Here is a 13,863-nt window from a genome sequence, read left to right as displayed (position 1 = left end):
TGATTTACAATCAAGGGATCATGGCAAATCAAATGGATTTATTCAAAATAATCCTAATATAGAAAACTCCAGAGATTCGCCATATACTCCTCTGATAAGGCAAGTGAGAGAAATTGTTGCTTCCTCAAACACAGGAGACAGACATGGTGTGATTTCTAACATGTCTAATCAGCCTGACCAAATTTTAAATTCACAATGACAATCTAAAGTAATCAGGCCACGTCCACTTGAATTTTTGGCTCCATTAAATTTAGATGGATGTGGTAGACCATACATTAAATGCTCTTTAAAAGGTTATGACACGGAATTTCTCATCGATACAGGTGCTCAGTTAAGTATAACTAGTTTACAACTACCCTTATCACCAAATGCACCTATATGTACAATTGTAGGATTTGACAGAAGTGGAGGATCTATGGCAACATTAGTAAATAATGTTACTTTAGAAATACCTCAGTGTTTAAAAACAAAAATTGATATCTGGTACTGCAAAAATGTTGATAATATCATAGGCACAGATGTTATGCAAAGAAGAGGTTGGATTGTTGATTTGGGAAACAAAGCTATTTGGAAAGATGCTAACGGTAGGAAACCAGTGCTATTGGATCCTACTGAATATGGGGAGTTAGGAATTGTTTGTCCAGTAGATGTAGTGTCTACAGAAAGGCAATGGCCTAATACTAGGGATAACCTTGAACTTAAAGAGATTGTACAGAGTTATCCAGATTTATGGGCACAAAGTAAAAATGAATGTGGAAGATTTAAAAATGTGCTGATTGACATTCAAGGTCCTGATCCACTCCCACAGAGGCAGTATAGATTACCCCCAGATTCAATTGATTCTATTGCAAATGTCATTAATGATTTGGAACAGAGAGGAATAATTAGAAAAGCAAATAGTCCATGCAACCATAATCTGTGGCCAGTGATAAAAAAAGAATCAAATTCCTGGAGATTAACAATTGATTTAAGAACATTAAATAAATACACACCACCTTCTGCACATGTGGTGGCAGAAACCCCAGATATGATGTCACGATTGACGTCAACGGCTAAAGTATACTCAGTACTAGATGTAAGTAATGGATTTTTCTCTGTACCACTGAAGCATAGTTGTCAATATAAGTTTGCTTTTACATTTCAAAATCAGCAATATGTGTTTACTGTGTTACCCCAGGGTTTTCACAGTTCTCCAACATATTTTCATCAGGCATTGGCAAAAGTTTTGTCTAAGTTTTCTAGGCCAGAATGCTTGTTACAATATGTTGATGATATGCTTTTGCAGACTGAAACTGAGGAAGAACACCTGATTCTGTTAAATGAATTATTTTTCCTTTTGCAGGATTCTGGTTTAAAACTGAACACGCGCAAAGTAACACTGATGCAACCAGAAGTACAATACTTGGGTGTACACATTGGTCCAGGACACAAGAAGCCAGTGCAGGAAAGAATCAAAACTATTTCTTCTCTTCCTGTACCGACTTCACACAAGGCCTTACGCCAGTTCCTAGGATTAATGAATTTTTCCAGAGAATTCATTGAAGGGTTCGCTGAAAAAGCTAAACCTTTATATGATCTCTTGAAAAATAGTGAATCTTCATTTGGACCATGGACAGATGAACATCAGAATGCATTTGAGGTACTTAAAAGAGACTTACAGGTTGCACCTGCTTTAGCGACAATACATCCAACTGCATCTTTTGCAATTCAAGTACATACTTCAGAGACGGCTGTCTCCGCAGTACTATTACAATTGCAACAAGAGATATGGAGAGTAGTGGGATATTTTTCTAAAATTCTTTCCCCAGTGGAAAGAGGGCTAGAAATTTGTGCCAGACATTTGGTAGGAGTACATTTTGCGGTAATGGCAACGGAACACATAGTGGGATTCAAAGACATAATTCTGCAAACACCACATACACCTTTGAAATTACTTCTTGAAAAAGGAATTCCAGGTGTGTCACATCAGAGATTTTCACAATGGTTAATAGCTCTATCACCAAAGCAAATTAAGGTAGAACATAAGGCAAAGTATGTACTTCCACAACTAATGCAATATGAGGGTAAACCCCATGAATGTTTAGCAGAAGTTGAAGAGAATTTTCTCTCTCTTTTCAGAAAGGAAGCAAGTGAATCTGATGAACCTGTGTTTGTTGACGGGTCCAGATTCTGTTCAGATGGGAAGTACTATACAGGTTATGCTATATGGTATCCAAAACGAGGATATTCAGTAGAGCATAAATTGCCAGGTCATTTGTCAGCACAGAGAGCAGAACTTGAAGCATTAAAAACAGTACTAACACTTGAGGAAAAAGAAGGGCGTCCCCTAGTGATATATAGTGATAGTTCATATGTGGTTAGATCACTAACAGAACATTTAGCTATATGGAAAAGAAGAGGGTTCGTAGATGCCTCAAATAAAGTGTTAGCACACAAAGAGACACTAGAGACCATATTTGGAATTGCGTCTCAAGAACCATGTTTACATGCTATAGTTAAAGTTCCTGCCCATCAAAAAGGTAAAGATTTACTTAGTGAAGAAAATGAAATAGCTGATAAATTAGCAAAAAGAGCAGCTTTAACTGGTGAAAATGCATTGCAGACAGAGCCTATGTCAGTAGCAGTGGTTAGAAAGACTAACACACAGCCTCCATCTTTTGCAGAAGAACAGGCAAAGGATTCGTCCCTTGCGGCTTCTCGGGTTGATCCAAAACCTCCATTTGTTCATGAGAACGGGGTTTTGTGTCATGACCAAAACGGAGAACTGTGTCCGGTCATGCCAGAACATCTAAAAGTGTTATTTACACAATATAATCATGAGAGTTTAGGTCATATTGGACAGCAGAAACTATTAGAGGTACTCAGAAATAAGTTTTATTGGGATAACATGGAAAAGACTGTACAACAGGTAGTACAATCATGTTTGATATGTGCACAAATAAATCCCAGACCTAAAGGACAAAAACCACCTATACAACGTATAGCACCTGCAAATGGTCCTTGGTCAACTTTACAAATTGATTTCATTGGGCCATTACCAACAGGTAAGAATGGATTAAAATATGCGTTAGTAGTTGTGGATGTATTCTCTAAATGGTTAGAAGTAATTCCACTGACTAAAGATGATTCACAAAAAACGGCTGAAGCATTATGGACACACATTTTCTCAAGATGGGGATTCCCTAGACTTCTAGAGTCAGACAGAGGTACCCATTTCACAGGGAAAATCATGCAAGCACTGTGTGCTATTCTAGGCATAGAGCAGAGATTTCATGTTCCATATCATCCACAATCTGCTGGGATTGTGGAACGTATGAATCGAACATTGAAATCTAGACTTTCAAAGATGTTACGTGAGAAAGGCAACACATGGGTACAGGCACTTCCTGCTGTACTTATGGGTATTAGAGGCACTATTTCTTCAACTACACAATACACTCCATTTGAATTGATGACAGGTAGGAAAATGCAGTTGAATTTTCCTAATGAACCATATTTGTCTACCCCACAGAAAGATGCAATTGCTAAAAATAAATGGTTGCAAATGATGCAGGAAAATTTGGAGCAAATTCTTCCACATGCAGCTACTCGTATGTGCAAAATGGCACCTCCTGATTTTTCAAAGTTTTTAAAGGGGGGTATGGTCATGATAAAAACTTTTAGGAAAACTGGACCTTGGGAGGCAAACTGGGAAGGTCCTTATAACATAACAGATACAATGGGACAAACAATGGTACAAGTGCAAAGACCTCTTGATGGTTCACGGAATAAACGGAGGCAAAATTGTTTTTGGGTTCATGCAGATCAGTGCAAATTGTATAAACCTACAACATAATCTGATAATATATTGATACTGCTTTGTTTTTCTTGGTCTATTTTAGATAATTTGTAAGCAGACCTACAGACGAAAGTTGGCCGGTGACAGACGATGTGTTCGCAAAGACAACCGTGTAGCAGAAAGAAGTTGTTCGTCAGCATCCTGCTAACATTGATGACCACAGTTCTTGTAATAGTTATTTTTAAGATGAACAAAACGACTTTCAATCAGGAATTAAAGAATGACTTATTGGGAAATATTAGAAAAAAGAGAGACAATGAACAAGTATTGAAAGGCCATGTTTGTTTCGGGACAAAAGATGGCTATCTACAAGTATGCAATGTGCGAATTAATTTCACAGGAGATAGTGTTATTAATTTAAACATTACAATAGGTCCTAATGATTTATTTAGTTGGACTAAAGGTTCATTTGTACAAGACAATGTAAAAACGGGATCATGGGAACTTAACATATTACAAAATGCATATATCATGATTGTAGTTAATGGAGAGGAAATGGTAAATTGGTCAGGTGACATGTATGTGAATGTTGCGCAAACTTCAGTAACAACACGAGGACGAGGTGGTGAGGTACTTTATACAATACAATATTGGCTTATACATTTAGAGCCAGAATTCCTCTTAAAAAACAATACTCCAGGTATACCTTGGATATGGGAAATACGAGCATCTAGGGAATCGTTGACAGTAAGAGTTAACATGATGTTTCTGGTAACTGATTATGTTATGCGGGATATTATAATGAAGCCTAGTCTTGTAGATATCCAGGAAGGAAAGGAAAGACTTAGATTAACATGTAGTACACATATAAGTTTACCCCCTGAGTCTGTAATGACATGGAAAAGGGAAGGAATGTTTTTGGGTAGTATGTCACATACAACGCCAAATGTTATTCACAGAGGTGTACTAGGAAAGGTGGATTGGTCGAAAGAAATGTTTGTTTTCTATTTAGACAATCCTACCTACAGTGATAGTGGAAACTATCAATGTTGTATAATGTTAAGAAATCATCACGAGAGATGTGGTGATGTTAAGGTAAATGTATTCTCTCCCAGAATGGTAGAATGCAAAAATAAGGTTTTTAAGTTATCAAGTCCCTTTCAATTGAATCATTTTCAATCAAAGCCTTTGTTATTAGATGGGAAATTTGCAACAATAGTTTGGCATTTTAATGTTTCTCAGTGGAAAATTTCAACTAAATTTCCACAATGTAAGGAACATTTATTAAATATGGAACGAGGCTTAGAACATTGGTTTGGAGGAAGTAAAGTATCAAACAGGAAAAAAAGAGATATTGTAGAAGGTATTATGGCTGGATTTGGTACTATAGGAAGTATCACCAATTCTATGGATATTCAAACATTAAAGAAAGATTTGGGAACTGTAGGGTTAATAGGGGGAAAAGGATTGCATATTCAAAGAGGTTTAAATCAAATATTGAAAAGTATGGTTATGAACACAGCCTCTGTTATTGCACCCTCTGTTCAACATTTACAGGAAGCTACTTTGGCATTAATGAGAAATGCAGAGTCATCCCAGGTAGCCAAAGCTTGTTTAGAGATACAAGTTGAATATTCTACAGATTTTAAGGTGATGGCACAAGCATTACAAGGTGGTGTTACTCCTATAGAACTCAAACGTAGTTTACCTGAGCAGTTTGCATTCGCAAAAAATCATACAGATTTATGGGTTAACAAATGGTTGGGATGCAACAATGATATATGTATAAGTTCTTCTTTAATACCAATTTCTGGTATTGAAAAAACACTATTTTCAATGTCGGTATTAGGAATTCCTATTAGTAACACACAATTATTATTTTATAAATTACAATATCCTGATTTTGTATCTTACAATGACATTACTGAACTTGAACAGGTAGATCTTTCTAGTTGTCTACATTTTGCATCCAAAATAATATGTTTAAATAACCAAGTTGAAACCATTTATCATTCATGTTTTCATAACCAAAGTTCATGTTCCGGTAAAATTAAAACAGTTAAAAATCCTCATGAAATTGTAACTCCCATAGAAAAAGACAAAGTATGTGTACAGGTTATGTCAAATAATGAGTTAGTAAGAGCTACATTTTCAGAATGTACACATTCAGAAACATTACAGAAAGGTTTATATTGTATCAATGGGGGTCCACTGATAATACATATACAAGGAACTCAAGTTAACATATCGAAGAGTCCTATACAAGACATAGATATCATGCCTATTCAATTAAATGTTTCACAAACAAATGAGTTTCCATGGAGAAAATGGGCAGATGAGATTAGGAAAGACAAGATATTATTATATTCGTTACAAAAACAGTTGAAAGAAACAGAAATTCAATTTGAACATGAACAGGGTAAATTAAAGGTGATCGAACATGAATGGTCAATTGTTTCTAGTTCCTCTTGGTGGAAAGACATAATTAAAAGTACAAACACACTTGCTAAATCATCTGTAGGATCAGCAATTGTAAATATTTTATTTCATCCATTTATTATTGTTATATGTGTATCTATAATATGTATTGTTTTACAAGTAATTATGCAATGTAGAATTAGAAAAATGTATATACTCGTAAATGAAAAGGTTAAACAGAAGGAGGATACACTAAAGAAAACTGTAAACAGGGTAATACACAATACTTCCAAGGAATCTCAGATACTGGGTAGCTATGAACACATCTCTTCTTATACCCAATGAATGTGATATGAAATGTGATACGAATGATGTATGAATGGACAGGTAAATAACATTTTGTTATGGTTTATAAATAAACCATAAACAGAGGGAAATGTAGAATATTGCATATTCTGTATATTCCTATTCAAATACATATTAAGGTGTGGCTGTATAATGGGTTAAACAGAACAGATGGTGTTTCCTATTCTGTACCATGAGGTCTCTGGAATTTGCTGTATAAGAGATTTGGGGTGGTCTTTATATGGGGAATTTCCTTATATGGCTATTCTAAACTACAGGTTATGACGTAATTTGGGCTATAAAGGGCAGAGGACAAAGGACCACGTTCTCTTGCCTTTCCTGCTACGATCCGATGTCCTGAATTGCTGATACAAAGACGACTCTGTAACCATTAAGACATACCATCTGTTAAGTATATTATGATTTGCTATTGAAGTAGAATAAATACTTATTTTTTATAAAGAACGTCAGATTGCGTATTAATACTTTTCAATAATATAGACATATATTATTGTGGCGAGCATTTGGCCCAAGACTATATATACATATATATATATAAAAGACTTATTCAACTAAATAAACACACAGGAAGATATTACAACATAATTCTAGAGAACATAGGGTTCCAGATCAACAATCCTTTATGGTCACAGGGTTTATGTATTGATGGGAAGTACATGAAAAGTGTTGCCCTGCAAATGCAGAAATTATATTTTGCAAGACGGAATTTAATTGACTAATAAAAACAGACCCTTTTGGTTTTCATTTTTTTTGAAAAAGCTGCTGATATCTTACACACTCCCTATACATGTTACATACTATTGTCCATCAAAACACAGACCTACCAACTGGATAATGTACATGCTCGTGGTTGCACACCCAAATAAGTGATTTACACTCCACAACAAAAGCTCTTTATACTTGCAGATTTATAGTCTTCCAATTACATAAATATTTAATGAACACATCCACAAGCCAAAGACATAACGAATAACATTTTATCTTATAAACCTGTATCATTTTAAGTTAAAGGTGACATTTGGTCATCCTCTTCCTAAAAATATATTCTTTAAAAAAAATAAAAATAAACTCGAGAAAGACCTAGCAAGTCCGGCTCACTAGAAGAGAAATGTTATGCTACACTGACCAGCTAGAAGATACAAAGGCATTGTATCGCACCTTGAAGAAAATGTGTAGTCAGTGAAAATGGGCTCTGAAGATGAATTTGGAATGGAGTTGGCTACAGTGAGTTTTTCACACTTACCATCTCTCAGTGAACATATATTGACCAGCACAGAGGCCCATCTCCCAAAGGTCCCATCAAGTTCATAGGTTTCGTTCACCCAACAAGGGTTGCTTCAGGGTTTTTGAAAAGTTTGCAATAACACCTAATAACCAACCACCGCCTCTCCCGGGAGCCAAATATTTTATAACCGTGTCATTCACAAAGGACTTTTTGGTGTTCCAAATATTCAGATTTACACTGCTTGTATTAAATAACACGCCAGGAACATGTTTACTTATACACATGAAACATACCTGAAATACGTTGTACTTCACGTCTCGGATCTCAATTGTCCTATGACACTGATCTTCGTGCTCTGTGGAATTTGTCATCAGAGATTTAAACCTGGGGGAGAAATAAGAGAAGTAATAATCTATTGTTTCATTTCTTGATGGGAATCAAAATGTATGTGCTCAGCGACACAGATGAGAATTACTGGAAAATCCCCACAGGGCAGGCGTGGTGGAAGGGTGTGCGATTGGCATTCTGTTATTCTAGAATCCTGCTCTGAGACAATCACAAACCCAGCCACCCACGTAAGGACAGTATAAGTATCGAATCCTGTTAAAATCGCCACATTGACTTATACATTTCTCACCTATTAGACGCGGTGACCAGAAGAACCTTGTGTGCATAGAACAGCTTCCCTTCTACCAAGAAAGTCACGTCGGACATCTCTTTATTGTTGAGGAAGTGTGGATCTGTGTGATACAAGACATCAGTCAGAAAGTATCGGGCACTGGGAATCCCTTAGTACCTTTAAATGATGTTTAGTGTATATGTAAACACGATTAATTTTATTATTTTTACATGAGTGAACAAAGGACACAGGATTGGAACCCATGATTAGAAGGAAACATTTTAATATGTCAAGTTGACAGGAATTTGATAGTAGGGTCTGTTCGTAAAAGTTCAAAGGGGCGTTTTTGTTATTGTATCGGATCTCGATCATTATCATATGCAATAAGTGCTATGTACCTAAACGTGCGGGCAGTGCCTTTTGTATCTCTGGAATCTTCGGTATCGGGCCGTCTCCGTAACAATGCGCAAATATGGCAGCCACTTCTTGTGTCAGTGTTTCACTCTGCAAAACGAACAGATATCAATGATATCAATGTAACTAGTTTAATTATTTTTGCCTTAATTTTCAAATTTACTTTGAATTCTCTCTTTCGTTTAATAATCCTGTGTATGTTCATTAAAGGGACTCTCCAGTGCCAGGAAGACAAATCGTTTTCCTGGCACTGCAGGTCCCCTCTCCCTCCCACCTCCCATCCCCAGTTGCTGAAGGGGTCAAAACCCCTTCAGTGACTTACCTGAGGCTACTGGGTCTGCCCACGCTCCTCCCCGTCACCACGTTATCCGGCGGTCATGCCCGCCGGTGGGGGAGACCTAATGCGCATGCGCGGCAATGCTGTGCACGCGCATTAGACCTATCCATAGGAAAGCATTGAAAAATACTTTTCAATGCTTTCCTATGGGGATTTTAGCGACGCTGGAGGTCCTGAAAACCTGTGCTAGAATCCCGGAAGTGCCCTCTAGTGGCTGTCTATTAGACAGCACCCAGTTGGCACCCAGACCACTCCAATGGGCAGAAATGGTCTGGGTGCCTGGAGTGTCCCTTTAATGACGAACTGTGGAGAATTCATAAAAGAACGGCACATTTTATAACAAAACAGACAATTTGAAAGTATTCCAATATCCAGCTAGTCCAGCCGTTTCAGCCAAAACATTTGTAGGTCAACAAACATTCCCAATTTAGTGAATAGCTCCCATTGGCGTTCAATGTGGATAAGAAACACTTATTGTGCATAGAACAGATAAAAGCCTCCATATATTCTCACTTTACTAGCCTTGAAGATGTTAAACAGAAGCGGCAAGCCTTCGTTAAGGAGTTCGTCGTTATAATCCTCCTCTCTGATAATACAGAATTCCTGCAGCAAGTTTTCCATCACCGAATGGTGCGAGTGGTTAAACGACGTCCGAAGCGTTTCAAGCCAAACGTGGAGCTTCCACGGGACCCCTGAAACACAGAAAGGAAATCATGTAGACATCAATACACAAAATGGCATGAGATTTATCAAAGTGCCCTGTGCTAAAAAGTGGTGCAAAGTTGGTAAAAAGGGAGGAGTTACCAATAGCATGTATCTGCTGTTTCCATGGCGACTGCCCCATTTTTAGAACTCAAGACCATTTTTCAGATCATGACTTTCCGATCATGCTGGAGCAAACGTGCTTTTCTAATTTCTATTGCACAGATTTTGTGTTGCAACAACCAGCTATGGATTCCAGCTTTGGGTGCTCTGTGCTGCACCCAGTTTGCAAACAAGCCCTCGTGTTCCTAAATCTCTCCCAGCAAAAAAAACTTTCTGAGTCCCCTCAGCCTAATGGTTACTATCGAATATGAGACGTGTTTGTTTGGCTGTGGGGGTTGGAGCATGTGATGTACCTCTGACGAAGGCGCAATCAAGCGCTGAAACGCGCGTTAGGAAGCCTAGTTAGGTGCTGCTCCACACTTAGAGATCTTAGTTAGTCTAGCTGTCTTCTTTAGCTCTGGGACTCTGGTGGTTGATTAAGGAGGGGATTTTTTTGTTTCATTTAGAAACCTGGGCGAGTGCTTTAGCCAAGTTTTGGTGCTTACAGAGGTATTTTGCTTTATGTGCATCTAGTTATTAGTGCAACTTTGCTGCCCGTTGCACCAGATACTCGGTTACCTCCAGGCTTTTAACCTAAGGATCTGCTTTCAGGATTCTGGGCAAGTTATCTAGCAGTTTTGGGTTCTTACAGTTATACTTTTTTATATGTGCAACTGTCACTAGTGCAACTTTGTTGCCATTTGCACTAGCTACTCTGTTACCTCTAGGCTTACAGCCTAGGGTCTGTTTTCAGTGTCTCAGAGGATTACCCAGGCTGTTTCCTCTTTCCCCTCCACAACTAGTCACTATTTGTGACGCTTTGATCTCTGTATATATATATATATATATATATATATATATATATATATATATATATATATATATATATATATATATATATATATATATATATATATATATATATATGTGGTTATAGTGGACTATTTATATATGTTTTTTCTTTAGTATTTTCACTGTCGATATCCACACATTTATATTTTTTTGTGGTAGCACTCCTATTTTCCATTTTCTGTTTCATATATATTTTTTTCATTTTTTGTGTTTACATTGTTTTATGCTATTATCATTAAAAGTTAAGTTTTAGCATTACAACTAGGACGGGGTCTCCTCGATAGGTTTATCCTATATAAGGGTGTGGAGTCACTCCATTACCCTTTGGATTTTCCTTTTCTCCCTCTTTTTCTTTTTATACGTATGTAAGGGTTACCTCCTTTTAGGATTCCCCAGACACACTCTCAGGCTGGTTGCCTTTGGCCACTAGCTTATCTTCTTAGCATGTGATGTACGCAGGATGTATGTGTGGTTGGCTGAGTGTGATTGTGTATGGGGACTGTGTGAGAAAGCAGAATGTGATTGTGTGTTTGTAATTAAAAAACAAATCTTAATGGAGTAAAGGGATTTTCTTATCTGTTGCTTCTTTTGCACACTATCTTTTCTTAGATGCCATTTTTAATGACAAGAGATTTTAATTTTCAGAACAATTAAATATCCCTCACAGAGTAATACAAACAAACACACATACACACACACGTACACAGACGCATACAAAGTAACACAGACACATAGCTATAAAGAAACACATACACACACACACACATATATATAAATACACAAAAACTGACACAGTCATACAGACACACGTACACACACGATGACACGGTCATGCAGACTGAGGTTAAGGCAGGTCCCTAATGGGATCCTCAGTCCAGCTGTGCTGACTGTTCTGTTGGGTCCAGTTTCCTATACGTCATTCTTACCAAGGCTTCTGATCTCCATGGTAATGTCCATGTATCCGTGCTCCGCACTGTAATACATGGCCTCCTGCAGAGCTTTCAGCCTGGTTTTGCAGAGCAGTTCGGACTCCTGTTCGTAGCTACCATTGCTCGATGTATCGCTATCTACCCCTTCTGCCAATATCTCCTCCAGCGACAGTACATCTCCCGTGCACAGCTGGGGCTGCGTCAGCAACCTGCGCACAATGTTCCTGTGTGAGAGGGGACAGAAACTAAACAGATTATCATCCAAAGAACTGAGCACAACCTCCCAGAAAAGCAATAAAACTTGCATTTTATTTATTTATATAGCACCAACATATACCTCAGCGCTGAAGCGAGACTTAGAAAACACTAATTTCAGCCTGGGTTATTTCAAAATTAAGGCCAAAATAGCCGTACTGGACATTTTCTCTGTCAGCTATGCTTTAAGTTAGGCTACTTTGGCCTAATTACTTTGAATTCTTACTTTAGAGAATCACCCAGATAGTCTTTTAATATGAACCAGTATTCCCTGATGTATCTTACACACCAATTAGCTACAGTTATTAACCACTAGGTGGCGCTGTTGCTGCAATATGAGTGTTACAAAGTATTTTTTTTAGTAAATCCAAAACGGTAGCCAGTGATTAAAATTACAGCTATAAGTTCCAGATGATTATTACGAGCATTTATGTAGCTCCAACGTGTTCTGCATTTTCTTGTCAAACACTACTGGGGTTATTCAGTAAACATGGCAGTTTGAGAGAATTAACAAGAATTGGGCAACTTTTAGGCCTATATAAGCCCAACCGCCTGCATCCACCCCTTTCTATAGTCACTAATCAGTACAATCTCAGGAATGCAATATGAAGCTCCGATGGTTTCATCCAACCAATTCCTTGCACGGGAAAATAATCAACATAAGATCAGCAGTAAGATTTCTTTTAACGTAAAATACTAGTTTATTTTATACCTGTGACCGTGGGCAGCTGCGTGACTGTAGCAGTTCATCTCTTCATGTAAAGAGGAAGAAACTCCGCCAGCTTCCAGCATGTTCAGTAGAGGGTCAGCTCCCCGGTCAAGAAGCAGGCTGACCAGCTCGTAGTTACCTAGTGAGACACAGAGAATAACAGAATTCAGGGTAAATTTGATGCAAGATGAATGTACCTATAGAAAGATCCCAAAATGCACAATTGGTACAGAAGATTAAGATTAGATGTTATTGGAGAGACAGCGGCTAAGGAGAGATTATTTATAAGGATATGACAGGATATGTTGAAGGGACTTTTGATGGCTAATTCACGGGACTGCGAATAAGGGGCAAGTATATCAGCTACAGAATAGACAGTATTATAGAGCGTGTGTGAAGGATGGTGGGTATAAATTAGTAATGAATAGTGCAGACGTGGAAATAGGGGGGAAGACGCTGGATGAAGGGGGTGTATTACGAGGGTTTGGAAAAGGGATCTTGATCAACGTACCCTCTAAGCATTTTTATGTGAACTGTGCAGCACTGAAACGGTTAAGTGATCTTTCTTGCAAAAAACGTAACCAATGAAAGATGCAGAAAATGGTTGTTATAAGGAGCGATTTTAAACCGTTTCAGTGGGTGAACATTAACCAAATAGTACTTAGAGGGAACACGTGTTTTGAGATGAGGTACCTGCAGCGGACGCCAGCTGAAGAGGTGTTTCTGCATAATTGTCCTCACTGCTGCCCACAGCGGATCCTTCTACGTACACCCCGGCATCCAGCAGCAACTGCCGAGAGAGAGAGAGGACCAGAATGTGAGTACTGTGGGAGTGAAGAATGTTATCCAGAATAAAAGATGTACAACACTGGCCATGGAACATCCAGTACACATCTGACTGCATATATTACACTGCATAACGGGACAAATATTGCAGTGGGTACAACCGTATGTAGTACTACATGAGATCTAAGCCTTCTGCAATACTGCAGAGTCCAGAGACTACATTGCGCCACACTGCAAGATGCAAACTGCACACTGTACCACACTGCAAGATGCAAACTGCACACTGTACCACACTGCAAGATTCCAATAAACTGCACACTGTACCACACTGCAAGATGCAAACTGCACACTGTACCACACTGCAAGATTCC

At 38.1% G+C, this 13,863-nt stretch overlaps 1 protein-coding gene across 1 annotated transcript in view; it reads right to left on the bottom strand.

Annotated features, from left to right (window-relative positions):
• The window catches only part of ABTB2 (ankyrin repeat and BTB domain containing 2), a 147,466-nt gene that overhangs the window by 7,763 nt on the left and 125,840 nt on the right, over nt 1-13,863 (bottom strand). The window contains exons 8-14 of the mRNA XM_063438123.1: nt 13,400-13,496; nt 12,710-12,845; nt 11,740-11,966; nt 9,671-9,849; nt 8,805-8,910; nt 8,425-8,527; nt 8,081-8,171 (exon numbers count right to left, since the gene is read on the bottom strand). Coding sequence (XP_063294193.1) covers nt 8,081-8,171; nt 8,425-8,527; nt 8,805-8,910; nt 9,671-9,849; nt 11,740-11,966; nt 12,710-12,845; nt 13,400-13,496 — 939 coding nt within the window. The remainder of the gene's footprint in view (nt 1-8,080; nt 8,172-8,424; nt 8,528-8,804; nt 8,911-9,670; nt 9,850-11,739; nt 11,967-12,709; nt 12,846-13,399; nt 13,497-13,863) is intronic.

Source organism: Pelobates fuscus, chromosome 12, assembly GCF_036172605.1.
Source record: "Pelobates fuscus isolate aPelFus1 chromosome 12, aPelFus1.pri, whole genome shotgun sequence".
Lineage (NCBI taxonomy): Eukaryota > Metazoa > Chordata > Amphibia > Anura > Pelobatidae > Pelobates > Pelobates fuscus.
The sequence above is the reverse complement of the archived record's forward strand: the minus strand, read 5'-3'. Positions and strand labels throughout refer to the sequence as shown.